At 34.3% G+C, this 23706-nt stretch overlaps 2 protein-coding genes across 3 annotated transcripts; both read left to right on the top strand.

Annotated features, from left to right (window-relative positions):
* Positions 1-1347: 1347 nt before the first annotated feature.
* On the top strand, positions 1348-9408 carry LOC120087247 (AUGMIN subunit 4). 2 transcript variants are annotated; one of them, XM_039044176.1, is made up of 13 exons: positions 1348-1581; positions 1798-1845; positions 1963-2088; positions 2819-3160; positions 3398-3497; positions 3860-3905; positions 3993-4086; positions 4171-4242; positions 4367-4425; positions 8187-8255; positions 8344-8395; positions 8979-9056; positions 9155-9408. In XM_039044176.1, exons 1-13 carry the CDS (start codon positions 1447-1449, stop codon positions 9230-9232), a joined length of 1299 nt encoding a protein of 432 aa, XP_038900104.1. In that variant the 5' UTR covers positions 1348-1446; the 3' UTR covers positions 9233-9408. The 2 variants fall into 2 exon arrangements, with proteins under 2 accessions (XP_038900104.1, XP_038900105.1); XM_039044177.1 differs by having other exon boundaries at positions 1445-1577.
* A 7704-nt stretch (positions 9409-17112) lies between these two features.
* On the top strand, positions 17113-18895 carry LOC120086692 (protein translation factor SUI1 homolog 1-like). The gene is made up of 2 exons (XM_039043454.1): positions 17113-17270; positions 18346-18895. The coding sequence occupies exon 2, from the start codon at positions 18393-18395 to the stop codon at positions 18729-18731; it is 339 nt and encodes a 112-aa protein (XP_038899382.1). The 5' UTR covers positions 17113-17270; positions 18346-18392; the 3' UTR covers positions 18732-18895.
* The last annotated feature ends 4811 nt before the right edge of the window (positions 18896-23706 follow it).

Raw genomic sequence — 23706 nt, 5'->3', positions numbered from 1 at the left:
CAACGTCGATGTCACTATCTCCATCATTTCCAGGTTTAAGAATTACTAAATCTTCAGGACGCATCGACATATTTATTATGTTTTTTTCAACTGTTATAGTTGACAAAAAAAAATATGTTAATATGTCAACCCAACAAACTCTAATTTCTAAGTTTTCTAAGTTTAAATCAATCATATATAAACTATATAATACACTATACATAAATTATACATACATAAACTATACATAAATTATACATACATAAATAAACATAAACTATACATAAACTATAGTTTATACATACATAAATAAATAAATTATACATACATACATAAATAAATTATACATACATACATAAACTATACATACATACATACATACATACATACATACATAAACTATAACTATATATACATAAATACATACACACATAAACTATACATACATAACTATACATAAACTATAAATACATACATACATATATACATAAACTATACATACATAAATATATACACACATAACTATACATAAACTATAAATACATACATACATACATACATAAACTATAACTATTTATACATACATAAACTATAACTATTTATACATACTTAAACTATAACTATTTATACATACATAAACTATAACTATTTATACATACATAAACTATAACTATACATAAACTAACTATACATAAACTATACAAAAATGTAGAAATATACCAAGCAAAATTCAGCCCAAAAACATGCAAAAACATACATATAAATACAGATCAGCCCAACTAGAGAAAGAAATATACCAAGCAAAATTCGACAGCAAAAAATGTAGGAAAATCGAGCAACACGACCACTAGATTCGGTGAAGATCAAATGGAGGACGGAAAGTCGAGCAAAATCAAAGTTTTGAAAGATTTCGGTGAAATAGAGACTTTAGTGAGAAAAATCAACGATGGTTTCGGTGAGGGAAAACGACGGTAGGGAATTAGAAACGTCGTTTCGGTGAGGAAGAAGAAGAGTTTGGCGGAGTTTTTAATGCAAGGGAATCATGTACCTGGTACACGACTTAGGGTAATCGTGTACCCGGTACACGATTTACTCAGTCAAACATGCATGACTGCCACGCCAGACTGGGCGTGCCAGGTGGCCAGGGAATTGTGTACCCGGTACATGATTTAGGCCTTATCGTGTATCCAGAACACGATTTAGGTGTAATCGTGTACCTAAACACCTATTTTTGGGAATACTTTCCCCCAACCCTATTTTTGTCTTTATTTATTAAAAAAAACATTATTTAAAAAAAAAATCAAAATTTTGATACAAATGGGATAAAATTTGAAACTTTAAAATAAAAATAGAGTATAAATACCAACATACAACGTTGAAAGTCTCGAGAGCTTCCCTCCTTCGGAAGGAGATAATCGATACATTGGCTCACCGGAGAACTGCTCTGGTTTGATCCTCTGATTTTCAATGGTGAAAAGCTTACAGGGCGGAGGGCAAAACCTCCCGGCAGACGTCACGCAGGTGATTGATCAGTTGGAGCGCCACTGCTTGGCTCCCGATGGATCTCTCGTCTCCAAGCCAGTCCACTACGATCTACAGCTCGTACTCGATTTCCTTCTCTCTCTTTTTCTTTCCACTCGATTTCAGTGTTTTATTCATCGCTGAGGAAATGTAGGTGGAATTGAGCGATATGTTTGATTTCTCTTTGGGAGTACTCTGTAAATTGACCTAATTGTGTAATCGACTTGGTTTTGATTTGGTTTCTTTTAGTAATTTCTGAATACTGAAGCTGAATTTTACTAATTATGAAATTTACAGGCGAGAGAAGAAATGTCGAGGGAAAGATTGCGTTATTTGGAAGCCATGGTGGGTGGTTTCTACTTTGATTTTCTACTTCTAGGTTCTGTGGCATTGATTGAGTTGGTTGCATACCTGCACCCGTCGGTTACTTTGAGTATTACTGTTGTTGTGGGTTTCATGCAGGCAATCTACTGTGAAGCAATTGCGATGGTGGAAGAATACCAACAGGCTGTTTCAATGGCGAACCTTGGAGGAGTTCGAGATGTTCAGGCTCTTTACCCACAACTAGGCTTGAAGAATTCGCCTCAGGTTTGTGATAGGAACCATTCTATTTCACGATATAGAATGAAATACAAATCCGAAATCTACCTACCTCTCACACTCCTTACTCTCTGTCTCATAACATTCCAATTCAGAGTGAACACAGTTTCCTTCTGACAAATCCACTCACTCACTAATAAATTAATTTACCTGTATTGATATTGATTTCTGACAGTTCGATTGTGTTCTTATTGGACTGATTTTGCTTCTGCAGTTGGTTGTAAAAATACTTCGCAATATCGCCTTTGTTATTTTAGTTGGAAGGATTATTGAGTTTCAATGAGACTCTTTCTTAGCTTTTACCTCAAAACGATATTCAGTATTTTATTATTATTATTACTATTTTTGTTTGGGTGTTCCAATTGAGTGTATCTGATGTATAATTGTTTGTTGAGAGAATGTAATGAAAGATCAAAGGGTGGAAATATGCAAAATAGTGAAGTTGTGGAAACACCACAGGTTCGCCGTTGGTTAAAGATTTTGTGAACTTCTGATATTCTTTTATCTTTACCATTGATTTTCAGTCCATAAACTTACCCTAAGTTGTTTTCGTGGTATTAAGTTTGCATCTAAACTCCTTTCTGAAATTCAGGGTCTCAGTGAATAGTCTGGATATATATAATTTTAAATATATATGTATATATATACATACATGTATCTATGATTATTTGGAATGACCTGAACTCCTTATAATTATAGCTTTCAAACCTTGTCTCAGGTTTATGAGACCCTTGAGCATCGAATGGTTGTGGCAGAAGCATCTCAAAGATTGAGGCTTCCTCTTATATCAAAGGACGGTGAAATCCAGGAGGACGAGATTGAGAAGTGGAGTGTAGTATCTCGAAGTTCCCTTGATAGTACAAGTACCGGTATCACAATCAGCTCAACCGCTAATTCAACAAATTATGCAAGTGCTAGCAGTACTGGAAGCATTGTGAACAATAGTTCATTAAACTCAACTGATACTGCAGAACCTGGAGTAGGTGGTGTTCCCAATCGCTTTCTTGGAATCACACCTGCCTTTTTATGGCAAACACAACTCCATCAAACGCCTTCCATGGTATGGCATCTATTATGTGGGAATGAGTGGAGGGAATCAAGTTATCAACTATATTTACATTTTACATTTTCTTTCTTTTTTCTGTTGGCTTTTATTGAATTGGATTGTTTTGCAGTCCCTGCTCTTATATTAAATTCATATTGGATATTGTTTTTAACCACCTAATACTTTTGTTCTCAATTTATGAAAGGCTTCACCGATATAAATTATCTGCAACTTCTTTTTATGACATCATAGGATATGACCGAATATCAAAAGGCTCTTTCCCGTGAGATTGATGCTCGTTTGAAGACTAAATGTGATAAGGTTGCCGATGCTTTTGTGATGGATGATATTGGTAGGTCTATCGTTCCTTACCATTTTGTACAATTCTGCAAGCATGTATTATAAATGTAAGTGTGATGTCTTTNCACACACACACACAACTTTTATTTTTATTTTTTTTGTAGGCACGTCGATTAATGCCTCTTTTTTATCCATTTTTATTTAGATATATTTTATTTATTTTTTGTTGACATTTGCTTGATTTGTGAGATAAAATTATTGATCTGCTTTTTATCCTATAACTTCAACTACATTTTTCCTTCTGAAGAGTGTCCACTTTTATGCTACGTGATCTTGAAATATGAAACTTTACAAAGTTCGCTTTTAGTAGGAAATCCATTATGACGCATATCTTATGGCCTTGCATTCATGCAGAGTCATCATCTGGTCATCATAGCTCTAGTGCTCGGCTTCCAGAGAGGTCTGGTTGGCTCTTCCATGGCAGTATTTCTTTTTATGTTTTTCATGTACCCAATGTTCATTTTCTCACTAAAACTTCAATCAATAGGGTCAAGTTGATCATTGAGGAAATTGAAAGGGAAGAAGCAGCTTTACGGCAAGAGCTTTACTCGGCAGATAGAAAGTTCGCTGAATATTACAATGTATATGACAGGAAGTTCATTTTATTTTATCCATTTTGTCAAAATTTAATTGTATGAAATGTCTAATAATTTGTTCAAAACTAGGTTCTTGAGCAGATCTTGGGAGTACTAATTAAGCTTGTCAAAGATTTGAAGCTGCAGCATCAACATAAATATGTAATTACTGTTATTTTCTAGCATAATGGATGGTTAAATTTGCACAAATGGTTTCCGTTATTAATTTTTGTTTGTACCATTTGTAACTTTAGCACATTAACCTGGATGAACTGAAATTTTGTAGGACGATCTCCAGAAAACATGGCTGTGCAAAAGGTGTGAGACCATGAATGCGAAACTGAGGTCTGTTTTAACTTAATGCTCATTGTATCCTCGTGTTTATTGAAAGATTAGATGTCCATACAATCTTTTTTCATGTGTGAAACACATGTTGAGTGCATGATGAGTGTGTCCATGTCTGACATGTGCCTAATACCGATTCTAAAAGAAATAGTATCTGTACTTTCTAGATATATGTTCAATCAATACATCCTAACTTGTGGGATTAGCTCAACCCATCGATATGATTAGCCATGCCTAGGGTGAGCTCTATAAAGATTGTGGCAATTCCCTTTCATGCATCCCTCCCGTATCTCTCATCTTGAAGCAGACCATTTTAACTGCAAATCCTATTCTACTTCTCTTAATTTGCTTTGCTCATGAGCTCATTGTCTGTTGTAATTATGTGTAAGGCCCTTGCTATAGAAATAATGAGAATACTAGTAGAATATTAGAAGGGAGGTTAGAAGGGGCATATGAGTAATTAGATAGTATAGGAATTTCAGTTATAAATAGGGAGAGAGGGGTAAGAGAAAAGGTGTGAAGAATTTGGTGAGAATTTTCATTGGGGAATTTGGGAGAGACTAACCCTCTCGAAAGGCTAGGGTTTATCTTGTTAGTTTGTGAGTTTATAGCATATTTCAATACATTTTTCTATATTTCTATAATTGAATTGTCCTTTAGTATTTTTTTTTATATCTTTTAGTACCGTTCTTGTTAGGAGGGTTCCTAACAAATTGGTATCAGAGCCGTTCTTTCTCGAGAAAATTATTTTGCTATGGATTGTGGTCTGAGGCTAGATTCAAGGTTGTTGGAGATACAAGAAGAAATAAAGACAATACATCAGAGGATCAAGGAGTCTTTGAAAGAGAAGAGAGAAGGCTGGCAGTCACACAAATAGAGACGGGAAACCTTGTCCAAAAACTATTAAGACGAGTTCGAAGAGTGGTTGGAAGGCGACGATCGTACCTGAGAACACCTCCGAAAAAGCAAGGAAGAGTCAATTGACAAACCAAGAGGGAAGGAACGAAAGAGATATCACCAGGAAAGACAAAACCAGAACAAAAGCATAGGTTCAGACTTGTTGGAGGGGAACGATTTCAAAACAATAAAATAGGAGGATGAGGGAGTTCGAGAGAACAAATTCGATAGCAAGTGAAAGGCGAAGATGAATAGAGGAAGGAGAAATATACCGGCCAAAAGAAGGAAGGGCAAGTGGAAGAAGAAGCATCACAAATCAGCAGGGTCAGAGATGAAGTTTCTTAAAAAGCACCGATATAAGCTCCAAGAAAAGCGAGAAAAGGGCTCAGAAAGGTATAGCCATGAAGAGAAATTGCAAGACAAGTCGAGAAATCCGAGAGTAGAGCAAAATTGGGATGAGATTTTCGAGTTGGAAGTGGAAATGAAGACCGACAGTGGTTGGAAGATGGTTGATGGCCTGATTCAAAAGAAGGTGTCGGTGCAGGGTAGTGGTCCAATCGGAGGAAAGAAGGACGAAGAATCGAGGGAAACTGCAACATGGGTGATCGAAAGAGACGAATCTGAAAAAAATGCTAAACGAGGTCGAAGCAAATTTACGAAGGTTGAACCGGAGGAGAATGCTCAGGAAAAAGATGGAAAGAAGAAACGAATCCTGATCACGCGTACCCATGGCCAGCGACAGAAGATGAGATGGCTGGAGATGAGAACTTGGTGGAATTGGAAGTGCCGATTGAAGGAGACAGCAGTAACACCTAAAGGAGAAAGAACAAAACACCCTCGAAAGGAATTAGCAGACACACGAAAAAAACGTTGGAGGGATAACTTTCTGGCTATCAAATGGTTGGAAAAACAACTTAGCGGTCGAAGGAAGGAAAAGAAGGCTTCGGCAGTTTCAGCGGCTGGGGTGGCTAAAAGATAAAAAAAGGGTTGGTTTAGAAGCCGCAAGGTGTGAGATAAGGGTAATGAAGATCGGAGGCGATGGCATGGTGGCCGGAGTTGATGAAGAAGCCATAGAGAGAGACAGAGCTACGTACCAAGATCAGAAGAAGACGACGTGAGCGGATTCAAAGGCCGATCAGTAGCCAAGACGACGATGGATCTAAAAACAAAGAGGACAACATCCAGATCCAACGACGAAAGGGAAGATGGCTGGCGATGCGGGTATTCGAATCGTTCATGGCGGAAGGAGTCGTGACGAAGATGAAGGCAGAGGAAAGGGAACGATCACGTGATAGATGGGGACCACTGAAACGGTTGGGGAAGGACGAAACGAGCAGAGGCAAAAAAGAGGAGAAAGACGAAAAATTTAACCCTAAATGCCATCCACATGGCAATCGGTGGAGGCTAGAGGAATGGAATCAAGTTTAATTATGGGATAATGGACCTAAAAATAAACATGAAGATGTCCACCTACGGCCCAAAGAGGAAAGCGGGGTGTTTATTAATTGGGGCTATCCAAATAGGGGCTGAAATTCCATAATGGGCCGATTATGAGTAAATGGGTAGAAAGCCCCTAATTCTTGGTTATCAAGGGGTTGCAGAATTAAGACTTAACGGGCTGCATCTGAATATGGGAAGTATGGTCCATCCACAGTCAATGGAGAAGATGAAGATGGAGTTAGGTGGGTACTACCTCAATTTTAAACACAGAACCAAAAAACAACCATGGCAAAGAAGTTAGGCGAACGGAGAAAAAGACGACTAAATAGAACTTGGGCAAGCGAAGATGGTGGAGAAGCGAGGAGATGGGAGGTGCGGAAAAATTGCAGAGGAAGATGGAACGATCATGGAAGGGGAAGGAAGAATCACACTAAGATGACCATTTGCGCGGATTGAAATGGAGAGGTTGTTCGATGGTGTCGAAAACTAGGTGTACATGAACAACAACCAACGGACATGATCATCGGAGGAAGATGGGTGGGTTAGCAAAAATAGAGACCAAGTTCCTTGAAGAGATAGAAGATGTACAGAAGACGGCGACAACTGTGGAAGGGTTGGGATGGGTTTAATGATCAAAGAGAGCCAATGACGTGTCAAAAGCTGGTAGGTTGGAGGTGAATCAAGGCGACACAAAAAACTAACCCTAAGGACATGGGGATAACACTACGATGGGCTGATGTTTTAGAGCCCAAATTAATGGACTATGTCAGCTGAGGAAGTAGGGTGTATTTGAGAAATTAGGTGCAGGAAAAACACGTGGGTGAGGCCATGGAATGGACAAAGGTAGCAGCATACTTTTGGGCTTGATAATGGGCTGAGTAAGGAAGGTTTCAAACCCAAGAGATATGCCGATGATGGGTGAGAAAAGGGAGATTCAAGAATATTGGGCTGCTCGATGAGCCAAAAAAAAAAAAAAGTGTGCCCAATTTCGTGTGTATTTTTAGGAACACCTTGAGGGACAAGGTGTCTCCAAAAGGGGGGGGGGGGGCAGTATTGTAAGGCCCTTGCTAAGAAATAATGAGTAGCAATAATGAGAATTAGCTATTAGAATATTAGAAGGAAGGTTAGAAGGGGCATATGAGTAATTAGATAGTATGTTGTTAGGAATTTCAGTTATAAATAGGGAGAGAGGGTAAGAAAAGGTGTGGAAAGGAATTTGGTGAGAATTTTCATGGGGAATTTGGGAGACGCGACTAGCCCTCTTGAAAGGCTAGGGTTTATCTTGTTAGTTTGTGAGTTTATAGCATATTTCAATACATTTTTCTATATTTCTATAATTGAATTGTCCTTTAGTATTTTTTTTTATATCTTTTAGTACCGTTCTTGTTAGGAGGGTTCCTAACATTATGCACCTCATTTTTCAGCGTTTTAGAGCACGTTCTCCTGCTAGAAACTTACACTCAGGAATCTATACCAGCCCTTCATAAAATAAGGTATTTGTAGAGTATTAATTTTTCAGAAGACGGCAGGTCAGTGTGTTATCATCAAGGTAAAAATGATTCGTAATGTGCTTTTTTACAGAAAATATCTTGTTGAAGCTACAGAGGAAGCTTCTATTTCTTATAACAAAGCAGTAAGTTTTTCTCTTTCTATCTCTATACATATGATAAGAAACGGGAATATATTCGAGGACAGAGCAACAAACTAACCACCGAGGGTAACTATAGAGAGCTCTGTTTAGAGAAAACATAATAAGTTCCACCTCCAATCTAGGTTAGTCAAAATAACTTCATAAAAGTAATAAACGATTTCGTTCTATCTTGGTAGGTTCAGTGATTTCTTCCATAGCACTCAGCTTTGTTTTTCGTCTGCCATGTACCTTACGTATATTGATGACATTCATGTGTTGTTTTATTATTAAACCTTACAATGTGCCTGTATTCAATACATCCATTGATCCGTCTACCTACTTCACTGTCACGTCACACACCAACCCTTCCGATGTCAAAAATGAAAATAAAGAGTAAAAATAAAATGAAACAAAAGGACAAACCATGGATATCAACTTTTCCAGTTAACCTTCACAATAAAGGACAATGAAATATGCAATTAAGTATTCTTGCGATCAACTTGCAACCATAATTTGCTTAATTTTATGTTCCGACTTTGGACTTAACTGGTTCATGCTACATGATTTACATTTACATTTCTGACAGGTCACTCGTCTCCGCGAGTATCAAGGTGTAGACCCTCATTTCGACACAATTGCGAGGCAGTACCACGATATAGTGATGGTAATGTCTTGTAAAATATCTATTCACTTTCATCCTCCTCTTTGTTGAAAATGGGGAACAGAAGTAAGCTCATCAGGTTTTTGCTCTTTATTTTGCAGAAACTTGAGAATATGCAATGGACAATTCACCAAGTTGAGATGGACTTGAAACGCTTGCCAGATCAGTCAAGTACATGAAATATTTTACATAGAGTTTGATTCTTTTGTCTGTATTGCTTCTTTTTATTGTATTATGATTTGCTTGAAGTTGAATCTTTATCAGCAGCCTGTTCATAATGTATTCTTTTGCCCCCCAACTTTTGTCTTCTCAAATGGTTTGTTTAAGTTAATCTCTCAGCCATTCTTCTAGTTCTTATGGGAGTGTTACTTGAAGAAAGATTAATGGCTCAGAATGCTGGTAGAATCATAAGATTTTTGAGAGAGAAAAATGCATGATTGGGTATGTGGCGCGAGTGAAATTGTGAAGTTCGATGAGTTGTGAAGTCTTGAGGCTCATAGTGTAAGAAGTTAATAAAATATAAAATTGATGTTTTTAAATAGTGGACCAACAAATTCCTTGGACTAAACAAAGAGCGGTTTCAGACTCCACTCCCGTCCTTGTCCCCACCTCCCTATATCAATCCCAATCTCTATGAAATTCTCGGTGGGGAAAATTTCCTATTAATTTTTTTTAATTTATTTATTGTTTAACAAGTTTATTTTATTTTATTCTCAATGATTAAATTTTTTTAGAATATTCTATATTAAATCATCATTTCCAATACATTTCTATTTAAATAAAACTATAAATTTTTCTTATAAAAACAACAATATTTTATGTGCAAAGATATAATTAAAATAGTTCATCTCATCATTTTCAAAAGTTAAAATTTAAGTAAAAAAAAATTCCCAGATAGAAACAATGTCAAACTATCTACAAAAATAGTAAAAAAAAATGATAGATATTAATAGATTTCTATCCAGAACTAACTCTTTAGACATCTTTACTCTAGTCAATGAAGAGAAAATTCTTCTTGTTCCCAATCCTATTCTCCATGAGATTCTCGTGGGGAAAATTGACATCTCTACTCTAGTCCAACTAACTCTTTAGACCAAATAACTGGAAGCTTCATCTCGATTATTTCCATTTTATGCTCTGATCTTTTTAACTATTGAGATGAAAATTATTTTTAGTATCACACTAATAGAAAATTTTCAAATGATATTCACCTTCATTATTTTGCGAATTTTTTAAAATAATGTTATTTTAATAATTCTTGACAAAAATAGTGTTGGGTTGAAAAAATTGACAAAAATAAGATAGTGAAATCGTGGATTTGATACACGATTACTGAGTAAGTAGCTAAATCATGGATGAGGTTCACGACTTTCTTTCACATCACTTGATCAGGTCGATCATCTGGCACCTGGACTGTCACATGTATGATATACGATGTTGATCAGGTATTCGTGGACCAGGTCCACGACTCCTAACTCGTGAGTACACGAGTTAGTGGTCCTAGATCCCTATCCAAGACTTCTCCCTCACTTTCTTCCCCATTTCTAATCTTCTGCCTTCGTTTCTGCTTCTCTTTTCTAACTGGTCGTCCGCCCACGTCCACCATTTGTCGTCCATTGTCTGTCGTGTGCTCCATCGTGCACCATTTTCTCTACCGCCACAGACCGTACGTAACTTTTTTTTTTTTTTTAATATATGAGACTGTGCCTTAAATATCCATAGATCTAGTATTTTATTTAGATGTATGCATGAAAAACTAGAGTTTTGAACTATTTTGGTTGAAAATTTGGGAGATCTAGTGTGTGAAGTTTGTTTTGTCTATGATTTTATATATTTTTTTTTAGTTTAATACTAAGTTGGACTAGAGATTTGGACTAATATGAGGAGTCTGAAAAGTGGCTATGATTTGTAGTTTATTATTGCTTTGTCTATGATTTGAATTATGTTGGATTGGGTTGTAGTTGTTTTTTTTTTTTTTTTTTTAAGAAAAGATTTGGACTATTATTATATTTGGATTTGGACTTGTGCTATAGGCTTATTATTATTATTTTTTTTTTAAAAAAAAAGAACAATTTTTTTGGACTGGTCATCAAATAAAGTTTGGATTATCTTTTGGATTGATGTTGGATTGAGCTGCTAGTATTAACGTATTAAGTTAGACTAATTTTTTTTCTATCAATTATAACAGTTGTAAACATTTGAGTAAATATATCAATGTGTTCTGAAGATTTATTCATTCTTGAATTTGGAAATGCTGAGGACAGTAATATTGATGTAGAACTTGATGAATTATTTAGAAATGATAGAAGTATAGAACATGATCTTGAGTTGGTATCGTCAGACATGTTCACCCAAATAGACTGGGACATTACTAATTCAACCTGTGAACGATGGTGACATTAGAGAAAATGAGTAGATGTGTAGATAATTCTAGTTTAATACAAAAAGAAATGTTATCTGACACTAAAGAAGCTCTACAATTGACTGTAAAAAAAATACTACGTGACAGAATACTATGAGATTTTCATAGTAGAATCGAACCAAGATATTTGGTATGTGAGATGCAAACAGTGGAAGGATGGTTGTGATTGAAGGCTACAGGCTTGTCGACGTAAAACTCGTGGGATGTTTGAAATTACTAAGCACTCATGTTTGTACTTAGAATTGCCACGGGATTATTCACAACTTGATTCGAATTTTATGAATATTGAAATCCAAAATATGGTTAGAGTTGATCTTGGGGTTCTTGTGGTCTTACTCCAAGAAGTAATTAAAAAACAATATGGATATAATGTTAATTATAGACATGAGTGACAAGCAAAGAGAAAAACATTGATGGTTGTGTTTGGTGATTGGGTGAAATCGAGCTTCCGTATGTAATGGACTTTTTTTATTTTTATGTAATTAACATTTTTATGTAATCGATTTTGTTATGTAATTGAATTTGTTATGTACTGGACTTTATTATGGAATTGACTATATTACTATGTTTTTATACTCTTTCAATGTTTGTGCATCATGGATTTTGGTCTTTCTAATCCTATGCAACTATATCAACAAAATACCCACCATTCACAATTGATATGAGATAGTTCTTCTATTGCAGTTTTCGGTTGTCTGAAAAGGGAGACATCTGCACAACGTACTATCCCGTTTGGTCCACGTATTATGGCTTATATACAACATACTAGTTTTCTTGAGGTTGCATAGATTGGATTTATCCAACTGGATTGGAACCTCATTGTTACTTTAGTAGAGCATTGAAGATTAGAAACCCACACATTTTACATGCATTGTGGGGAATGCACAATTACATTACAGGATGTTGCAATTCAGTTTGGATTACGAATAGACGGAGAACCTATGACAGGTTCGTTGCATATGATTGGAAAACTGTTCGTGATAATCCTTTGTGCGTTCAACCAGATTATTTGAAAGGCTCAAGATTGAGTATCCCGTGGTTAGCGTCCCAATTTCCGGTGTTGTCTCCCAATGTCAACAACATCAGCGTATAGAGGTATTGATAGCTTGTAGAAATACAAGCTATTGTAGCCTTTTACTTAGAATTATGGGGGCTAATAAGCAGAATATGTGTTAATAATACCAATAATTCATATGGAAAAGCGAGCTTGCGTCAGCCAGCACCAGAAATCGCCACTAACCTTATATCATGCGTTATTATGCATCAAAGCGTCTATATTTGCAGCCATTGCAGGAATTGACTGCATGCGTCGACCTCAAACTGTCGCAAGAATAATCGCATGCAAAGGTTCATAAAGACTAGTTCGCCGCATGGAATGTTGCGTCCATAGTGATCATCGTAATGAAAGATTGATCGCCAAGTGGGGGGAATGCATTGACACTTCAGGAGAAATAAGCTTGAATGCATACCTTGGGAGTATCAACAAGATAAAGTGATGTTGACATTACCTATACCGCGACAAAGGTAGTAGTGAGTCAGAACCCAATCATCAGTTTATCGGCATTAAGCTCTATAAATAGAACCTTGGATCTTCACTTCAAACCATCCGAGCTTCTGCTCTAAGGCAGATCCTTGTGATCACAAATGAGAGCATGAGCAAGATTTCCTTTAAGGATTCTTCACCTCCACAGCCCATTCCGAGTGACGACCAGAGTTACGCCGTAGATAGAGCTCGAAAGAGATTTCTCCACCATCCATCCATGGCACCACCAGCAGCCTTGACGCATTTCAGATGAAAAGCGAGAGGTTGTTTTCATCTAGCCTTCCATTTCTCCTCTTACCTCTGTATTGTATTACATTTTGGCTTAAGACATTAATACAATTTGTAATCAATGCATATCTTAGTTCCTTCAACACCATCTTCATCATCTTCCTCTTCTTTATCATAATCTACATTCATCATTTAGTTAAGCATTGAAGATAGTCGCATACTCAATCGTGCAGCCTAGAGATAGAACGCATGTAGCAACCCACCGAGAGGTGTGCGTTGCACGAGTATAGTGAGTTAGTCCTCTTCGCTTGGTGTGAGGCTGAAGCAACGCTTGTCTATGAGCTGTCACAATGCTTGTCTATGAGCTGACTAGCCACAAGTAACTGCCCGAGAAGGTAAGTAGTGGAACACCCTAAAGTAAGGTAAGCTTTGTTCTTAGAGATAGGAACGATCTTATGCTCGACGCAACCATGCATTATAGAGATATAAGCATGCGGCTGGCCACTGAGAGGTGTGCGATGCGTTAGTGTGGTGAGCTGGGATTACTCGAGCGACCTAACATAATGAACATTATTATGCGTTAGCAGTTGCTGCATCTCTACCATTTTTCATAGTTAAACTTCCATTGCTCAATCTGTTTAGTTAAGAGTAGGTGTCGTACATAATCCTTTCGCTTCTGTCTTTTTACTTTTATTCATCGCCTAAAACGCAACGCATTGCTTCACAAACATTATTGAGTTACAAGTCCCTGTGTTCGACCTTGGATCATCCTGAGAAACTTGTGTTCTCGTTATACTTGGTGAGAAAGCAAGAAAACTTGTGATAGGAATGAAAGGTCATTGCATACGAGCTTAACGCATATTTCATATTTTCTAGTCCAACGCATGGTCGTCGACGCATGGAGATTAACGCATAAAATAAAACAAGCATATTTATTTTCCTTTCCCTTTTCCAACTAACAGGTATGCACGAGCATACATAATGCAGCTTATTGGAAGATTTTTGTTCGTTGATAAGTCGAACACTTTGGTACATCTTATGTTTCTTCCACTGCTAGTTGATTTCGAGCATGTTGGTACGTACTCGTGGGGTGGTGCCTATCTTGCATGGATTTATAGAGAACTATGTCGAGCTACTAATGCACAAACTTTGGAAATAACGAGACCACTGATACTATTACAAGTATTGCTTATGAAAGATCTAACATTCTAGCATCATAAGTCTAGTTATAGGCCCTAGATCATCGTCCACCTAGTGCCATGTATTATTTTATTTATATATTTATTCCATTTTATGTAATAAAATAAATTAATTGTATTTTTTTAAAAATGTAGATGAAATTGTGTATTAGCAGCCTCCGAACAGTCAGTAAATATGTTACTAGTATATTGACAAATATTTGACCGACTGATGCACGATCAGGTAGCAAATGAATTTACAAATAAATATAACATACTTTTTAGGTGTCTAATTATTCTTTTTTTAGATTAATTGAACGTCACACACGCAAGATTTGGTTATTACTGCTTGATTACTATCTTGATAGTCAAGACATTTGGTTAACCGTTAGCCCTCTTATATGCTTCCATATAGTAGAGTGACATCAACCAAATCATGTGTTGAGACAATTCGGTCTGCGGCAAACGGTATCGTTGTTGTACTATACACTCCCGACACTACACCAGATTGATTTAAGAGGTAAGCACGACCAAGATTAATGCCAAATTCATACAGAATATACTTGTACTAGCATGCACGTCATGATCGTTGTGCATAAAGATAAATAACAAATGCACCAGTTGTATCAGATAACTATTTTTCTTGGTACGATTCAATCACGAGACAATTTATCACCTAATGATGCTTACTATTACTGCATGGGATATATAAATACCCTTGGACTTTGCATATGAAGACCATTTAAGATAAATTTGTTGTTTTTTAAATAAAATAACATGTAATTTATCCCTCACCTTCAAGTACTACTTACCTTCACTATTTTCCGTATGAACAACATTTAAGATACGTTTGTTGTTTTTTTAAATAAAAAAATATGCACCTTACCCCCGATGTTCAAAAAATGACTTTTAAATCCTACGATTAGAAAATCGAGAAATGATTTCAATTTCTCCGTCTTAAAATATTAGAAAGGGATGTAATTAAAATTTTGTATTTAGATGAAGATTTTATTCATATATGTAATATGATTATAATCTTGATCAATTAATAAAAATCAAAATACTGATCAGTAATTTACTCCCAAAATCTATTTATTCTTCAAAATCCAATCACTTTGGTTTGAAAAATTCAGATTTCATTCTCTTTTATGGTTTGAAAATTTTAGTTTCAAATCTTTTTTTTACTTAATAAAAAACAATAATATTCATTTGAAATATATTATGATTTGAAGTCACAAATAGGTAGCATTATGACTTATTACTTAATAGAGTTCATCATATTATTATCGATCATTTTCTTCAAATCTTGATTTCAAATTATAGAACACACTCATAAATTTTGTACTTTGTTTTAAAAATATCATTGAATTTTCAACAATTTTAATAATACATTTACACTAAAAATAAAAAAATCAAATACCGTCATCATTAGTTTTTGGATTGAAACTCTTGGTATTTGTTTTAAAATATACTCTTGAACATTCAAAAGTTTCATTAATATCCTTAGACTTTAAATGTTACATTAACATCTTAACCATTATTTTTCTAAAAAAAAACTCTTGTTATTAGTATACGAACAGAAATCACTAGTCTCTATCCTGCATATCACCTCCCTCGTCCATTTTCAATCTTTCCTCTACTTTAATCTATATCATACACTTCTTAATTTCTCATATTTTTTCTTCTCACTTCTTCAAATACACTTAAAACCTCCTTTTTTTTTTCTAAAATTTTCTAAAATCCTCATATTTTTCATCTCTTCTCAAGCATCAAAACTTTAAATAAACAAAAAGAACTCTCTGACTTTTGAGCATGTTCAAACATAAAATATAAATAATTTTAACACTTAGATAGTCAATTTTTTTGAAGTTATATTGAGCTGCTAAAGAATGAATTTGATAGCAACTCATATAGATACCCTCATTTTTAATTATATAGATATTCTCATTTTTCTTCTCTTATTTGTCTAATTCTGTCATTAATTTTCTCAACAACTAAATAGGATCCAAAACTTCAATGTGAAGTATTAAATCTCACAAAGTTCCAAAATCAAAATCTCTTCTCAAAACTCAATAAAATATTGTACCTTTTAAGTACAGAAAAGGCCAAGAAAAAGAATATCATTTTCAATAATGTGAAAACATTCTTTAACTAATTATAATAAATAGACTTAAAAATAATAGTAAAAAATAAAAAGGGAGATTTTCAAAAATAGAAAATAAGGCGGATAGAATTCTATCACTTATAGCAGTATTTTTTTAAAAAAAAATTTACTATTTTTATAAATAGTTTTATATTTTTTCTATTATCATGCGAAAATTTCTCAAATAAAAATATATGGGGCGGGGCCCATCCACAGCTAGAGTTCCACTCTGTGATTCATGCACCGGTTTGGTTTGGCCTGTTTTACAAAAAACCGGCCACTGGACCGAACCACCAACCTCAAGTTCTTCTAGTGCTAGTAGCATAGTCTAGATCCATCCTCCCGTGGGCCCCACGTGTCTCTATCGGTCGAGCCGGGTCGATTCACGAATCCAAGTACGGATCGGGGTTGCGTTTGCGTTCAATGAACGCGTCGGTTAATTCACACCGCCCTTATATTCTTTTCGTTTAAAAAATTATTTCCTTAATTAACACGGTACACGTCAGCGTAGATCTGGACCGTCCCTTACTAATCTTAATCGTCCACGTCATCCTCCCAGAAGATTCCAGCTCAACCCAACGGGCTGTTACCGCCTTACCCAAAATTCACTATAAATATTCCCCATTGGCTTTCTCAATCTTTTCACCCTTCTTTCCATTTGCTTTCGATCTCTTTCACGCGTTCTTAGTCCCTTCGCCTTCTGGTAAGTTTCTAATTCCTTCTGAATTCTTCTTTGATTCAGTAATTTCTTAGCCTTTAATTTTTTGTTTCTGGAATTTGTTATCTGGGTCTCGAGATTTTGGTCGATCGTTCTGGTTAATCGTCGGTTAGGGTTTTGTTTGTATGATCTTTGTTTCTTGTTACGATTTCTAATTTATTCTGGTATTGGGTCGTTTTTGGTTGTATGAAATTTTGATTTCTTTGTTTGTTGTCTGATGCTTGGTTTATACGTCTACTTGGGGGGATTTTTCTGTCTTGTTCTGTTTTCTTTTTCTTTCCCTTTTTATCTTTAAACGGCTTTGTTATATGAGATGTGTTCTGATCATTTGATGATTCTGGTATTGGGTGGTTCATTGAAGCCACTGATGAATTGGGATCTGTTTTATTTATTTATTAATTCTTTTCCAGATTGGAATTAATTATTTGGGACTTGTGGTTGCGAAGATCCAAACTCGTTTGGTGATCTTTCGGTTTGGTTTTTTTGTTTAAAAAAAAAATTGTCATCAACTTTCTATTGATGTTTCAAAAATCCAGTCAAGTTTTGTGAACTTTTCAAGAAATTTTTTGTTTATAGAATTTGGTAAGAAAATCAATTGTTTCGAGAAAATTCTGGTGGAAAGTATAAATTTGAAAATTCCGTCTATTAGTCTTAAATGTTTCGTTATCCACTTTCTGCCGGTGTTTCGAAACTAGGTTAGGTTTTGTGAACTTTTCAAGTAAAACGGACCTTCAAGAACGTTTTTGCTTTTTAGATTTTGATAGAACTTCAAGTGTCTCCGAGAATACCATAATTAGAAAGTTTGTAACAAATTTCGTCCATGAGTTTCTATGTCCGGTTTCCATCTTTTACTGATGTTTCAAAAAGCCAAGTTAAGTTTTCTTTAGAATTTGATAAGAAATTCTAGTGTTTTCTGCAAACAACAGAAAATTAATAAGAACAAACAGATCCAATTAGGGCCTTAGTTTTTGCTTCTAAATATTAATGTTTCTAGTACCTTAAGAGCTGTGTAATGAGAAGGGCCTAGTTTTTTTAACCATAGTTGTTTTGATGTTTTCAGATTTTCGGTTGTCCGGTTCCGTTTAAGCTTTCATCCAAACAAGGTTCATGGTTGAATTAGACTTCCAGATCCCATCTGCATTTGATCCATTCGCCGACGCCAAGGATTCGGATGCCCCCGGAACGAAAGAGTATGTTCATATTCGGGTTCAGCAGAGGAATGGCAAGAAATGCTTAACTACAGTTCAGGGTCTGAAGAAAGAGTTCAGCTACGAGAAGATCCTCAAGGACGTGAAGAAGGAATTCTGCTGTAATGGTAATGTTGTGCAAGACAAAGAATTGGGGAAGATAATTCAACTACAGGGCGATCAGCGGAAGAACGTCTCTCAGTTCCTTGTTCAAGCTGGTCTTGTCAAGAAGGATCAGATCAAGATTCATGGGTTTTAGTTGCTTTCTGTTTCCTGTTTTATGCTCTTGAAGTGTTTTAAGGAGTCTGTGTGTTCCTGTTGGTTTGGTCTCTTCTCTCTTTCTTTCAATGGATTGTGTTCTGGTGTGTGATAATGGCAACTTATTATCAATGAAGTGTTTGATTTTGGGTATTTGCCTTGAAATTTTCTTGTGTTCAATGTGTTCTGCTTTCAATCCTTCCAACGAATAGCCAGTACAGCTACATTGGGGCTGTATAGAAAAAGAAAAAAGGGATAAAATTGGTATGATGTGGTAGTTGTAATTATGATTATTAACTTTTGATTTTAAATATTGAGTCTTCAAATTAGAATTGGATCTTGAAACTTTAGTTTGGGGCATGTTTTTTTAAAAAAATTTATAAAACATAAAAGAATAGTATGGTGGTTTTTGTAAAAATTTTAAAAGTTGGGTCTTCAAATTCATACAGACGTTAAAATCGGATATTTGAAGGCCCAATTTTTCCTTTTATAAAATTATAATAATTACGATATGGTTACTGAATAATATGTTATAGGAATTGGGGGGTTGCCTTTATCATTTTTATTCACTTCAATTTTTATATTTAAAAAACTAACACTCAAATTAAAATTAAAAAATACAATTCTAAAAATGAAATAGTAATTCATATTTCAGTTTAGAAACACAATCTTTTTTTAGAAAAAAGAAAAAAAAACACCATCCTCGAATAAACATATATAAAGAAGTATTTCGAAGAAAATATACATTATTTTATTTAATAAGATGATATTATTTGATATCGTTGTTGATCGATAACGGTCAATATTGATCATGATATTAATTATGGATATAGTTCTAAATAAAATAGGTAAATTATAAAAAAAAGATTATGTACGTAATAATCAAACGTAATTGGATTAATGATCTTCTTTATTATATTTGATCAATATTAATTATGGATATAGTTCTAAATAAAATAGGTAAATTATAAAAAAAAAAGATTATGTATGTAATAATCAAACGTAATTGGATTAATGATCTTCTTCATTATATTTGTTGATTATAGATTGAGTTCATATTCTAATATATTGATAAATAACAACAAATGTAATCAGGTGGGATTTTCTTTTCAAATTATCATGAATTACGTTTACAAGAAAGTGAACATGATCTAATTATTTGTTTTGAACATAAGTGTTATTAATCAAGAAAGTGAACATGATCTAATTATTTGTTTTGAACATAAGTGTTATTAATTTCTTATTTCGTTTGTCTTGAATTTAATCATATACTTTGAAAGGTAATTTTAGAGTGATTAAATTATTTAAAAGATACTAAAACATTAGAGTTTGGGAGAAAAAAACTATAGACATATATATAAAGTTATAGATATATAAAGGAGATGCACAAAATTTCAACATATAAAAAAAAATCGAAGATAAAATTCAAAGATACATAAATAAAGTTATAGACATATAAAGGAGAGAGGTTTTTTTCTTTTTCTTTTTTCTTTAAAGAATAACAATAAAAACAAATTCTTGAGAATAACTTTAAAGGGATATATATATATATATATACACATGCATATATNAATTTCAAGAGAAAAAGAAAAAAGTAATAAAATAAGAGAGAATAAGTTAAAGAGAGAAAACCAGAGGGAGTTTAAAATTATTAGAGCGATAAAGGGAGAAAAATGACATTTAAACCTAAGAATAAACATTATAGATAAACGTCATAAAAACTTTAAGAAAGTTACGTGAGGATAAAAATTAAAGAAAAATAAATATAAAAGTGAACAAAACTTTTAGAAAGGAAATACAATTTTTTGAAACAAAGAATATTAGGATAAAATAAAGTAAAATAAGAGGAGAATTTATGAAAATTGTACAAAATAATCTTTTCAACTTTTCACACTACAAAGATAGCACACTTCTGGCGTATCATTGGAATATATTTAAAGCGTCGACACTTCCTTCGTATATATTTAAAGCGTGAACGCTTCGCTGGTATATATTTAAAGCGCCGACGCTTCATTGGTATATATTTAAAATACTGACGCTTTGCTGGTATATATTTAAAATGCTTATATTTAAAACGTCAACGCTTCGCTGGTATATATTTAAAATGTCAATGCTTCACTTATACGTATTTAAAACGTCAATACTTCTCTGATACGTATTTAAAATGTCGACGCTTCGCTGATATATATTTAAAACATCAACGTTTCGCTGATATGTATTTAAAGCGTCATCGTATATTTCACTGGCACGTATTTAAAACGTCGATATCGTACGATAAAAATATCTTAAAATTTATCATTTTTTAGCGAACATCAATTTAATATAACTTTATTAGCATAAAAAATGAGAGGAAAAAAAAAGAGAAAAAAATATTATAAATTAAGACATCAAAAACCAAGTTTTTGTTTTGTGAGTTTAGATATTTTTGTAAGTATGATTGGGGATTCGAACCATAGACTTCTATGCATTACAACATTTATCACGTTCGATAGCTTTAAAAAACGCTATCGTAAACGTTCCATAGCATTTTCAAAATGTTGCCATAGCCCATGTTATTGAAAGTCTCCGACTTTTCATAGCGTTTTTTTAACGCTATAAAAAAATGCTATAAAAATCAACTTTTGATAGCACATATTTAATGTTATGAAAACGTTTCATAGCGTTAGTAAAAAATGCTTTAGAAGGTCTTTTATAACGTTTTTTATAACGGTAAAAAACGTTATAAAAAACTTTCTCTAGCATTTTTTATAGTAGTAAAAAAATACTATAAAAGATTTTCTATAGTGTTTTAAGTATGCTTTAGTAGCCGATGTTATTGAAAATCCCTGACTTGCCATAGCGTTTTTTTCAATGCTATAAAAAAAAGATATAAAATATTCATTTTCTATTACATAATTGTAATGTTATGAAAAGTTTTCATAGCATTAAAAAGCAAGCCACTCTTGAGAGAAAGACTTATTATCGGCGTTCCGCCTATTCACTTAACTCCCAGACTATTCGCCCTATTTCCCTAAAAGCCCAGTGAAGTACCCCTGCTCCTTACGGACCTTAAAGTTAATTTCTACTGTTCGCCTATCCTACTACTAATACACCTGCAATGCTATAATTGAGTTTTGATTACAGTTTTTACAAGCATTTTGAATCTCGCCTTGATAGACGATTTTGATCAAATTGTATATAGTTTACATAACACTTTTTATCAGTAACAAATTATTACAAATGAAGTAATAAAATAAACTATAATCATATAAATCTTTAATATTGTATGCAAGTACATTTACATCAAAAAAATCTAAGAAGTTTCTTATCCCTGCTTGCTACAAAAAGAACATATATTTACCATCAAACTCAAAACTCATTTATCAAATATGACAATATTTTTCTACAATAGAGTATTGAACACGATGTAAAACAAAAATTATAAAACACAAATATGAGGAGAAAAAAATACTGCATACAACTAAAGAGACCATATACTAAAGTTCAAAAACAGAGAAATCAGAGACTTTATCTCTAACTCGTATGTATGAATCTATTTGGAACAAGAAGAAAAAAAAGGAGATGGCAAACGAGTAGGTAGTGGAAGAAGAAGAAAAAAAAACAATAAGTAAAGCTCTAGGCAACATTGGGAAATGGAGTTCAATGATAGATTGACAAAAAGCAGAGGGAACAAGAAGGAGAAAAATGAAAAAGAAAAACCCAACAAAGAGACAAGAAACAAAGGAAAGAAACGACTCCTCTTGCTCTATTAATAGTAGTGATAATCTTCAAATTACAGAGTCAGTGAAGTAGAACAAAAAGACTCATTCTCCAAAGTAGCAAATAGGATAAAAGTAACAAACAACAAAAGGGAAACATCAAAATCTAACCCCTTCGAGAGAGCTGGGAGGTTCTCTCCTTAAAAGCTACCCTCAGCTCTTATTTATCTCACAGAAAATGCATATCCACATTGGTACCCCAGGCCGTCGTCTCTTTCTCTCGTTCAGCCGTCGTCTTCAACCGCCTGTCGTCAGTGTCGGTAATCTTCTCATTTTATTTTCTCTTGTATATTTATTTAAATCATTATTTTCTCTTGTATATTAATTTAATCATTATTGATTGATTAATTGAAAAATCAAGATTTAAATAATTTATGCAAATTGTTATTGTGTTATTGTAGATGTTTCAATTAATCATTATATATGTTTTAATTACTCATTATTGATCGATTCCAATTAGTTGTTGAACGTGAATTAATTTGACTTTCCAAATACCATTTTCAAAAGTTCCAAAAATTAAACAAAAACAAGATTCCCATGGATTGTGGATGTTTCAAGTTATGGATTGAGTTATTATTGAGTTGTTATTGTTGTTGAATGTGAATTAATTTATGGATTGAGTTGTTATTGTTGATTGTAGATGTTGCTCACAAACGCTCAAACACAACAACCTTGAACGCTCGAACAACACAACCGCAACTCTGCACGAACTCTTTGCACTCGTCCTCAGCGATCACCTTGGTCACGAACTCCTCAGCAACACGAACGGCCTCCACAAAACCTCAACGGTGGAGAGTTGAGTATGAAACCCCCAAGAAGGTTACCTTGGTATTCTCGGTGTGAGAATCCAAAGGGCGGGCTCTGTTCGGACTTGGTTTGAGGCAGATGAAGAAGGAAAGAACAATCGTGTACACGATTGGGCAAGTGGGAGAAGATAGGAACCTATCACATAGGACGATGCCCAATCGTTTAGCTAAAACTAAGCGATCGTCTAGCAAAAGCTAAGCGATCGTTTAGCTCATCGTTTAGCTTAGTGTCTGTCGCCTATAAAACACTATACGATCGTTTACTAAAACATGCTCTAAATCCGTATTTACTTAACAAGCGCCATGAGTTTCCTTTTGCCGAGAGAAAAACTCAAAATCATTTTTCAACGTTTGCAAAAAAAACTTTTTTTTCAATACTTTCTAAAATTAGGAAAACAAATTTTCTTTTAAC

This window comes from Benincasa hispida, chromosome 9 (assembly GCF_009727055.1).
Source record: "Benincasa hispida cultivar B227 chromosome 9, ASM972705v1, whole genome shotgun sequence".
NCBI lineage: Eukaryota > Viridiplantae > Streptophyta > Magnoliopsida > Cucurbitales > Cucurbitaceae > Benincasa > Benincasa hispida.
Note: the sequence above shows the minus strand (reverse complement) of the source record. Positions and strands in the feature narration are given on the sequence as shown.

Coding starts and splice junctions, on each gene's coding strand:
- LOC120087247 (XM_039044176.1), top strand. CDS start 1,447: ATGGTGAAAAGCTTACAGGGCGGAGGGCAAAACCTCCCGGCAGACGTC. Junction 8,256..8,343: donor CCAGCCCTTCATAAAATAAG/GTATTTGTAGAG, acceptor GCTTTTTTACAG/AAAATATCTTGTTGAAGCTA. Junction 8,396..8,978: donor CTATTTCTTATAACAAAGCA/GTAAGTTTTTCT, acceptor CATTTCTGACAG/GTCACTCGTCTCCGCGAGTA.
- LOC120086692 (XM_039043454.1), top strand. CDS start 18,393: ATGGTTGAATTAGACTTCCAGATCCCATCTGCATTTGATCCATTCGCC.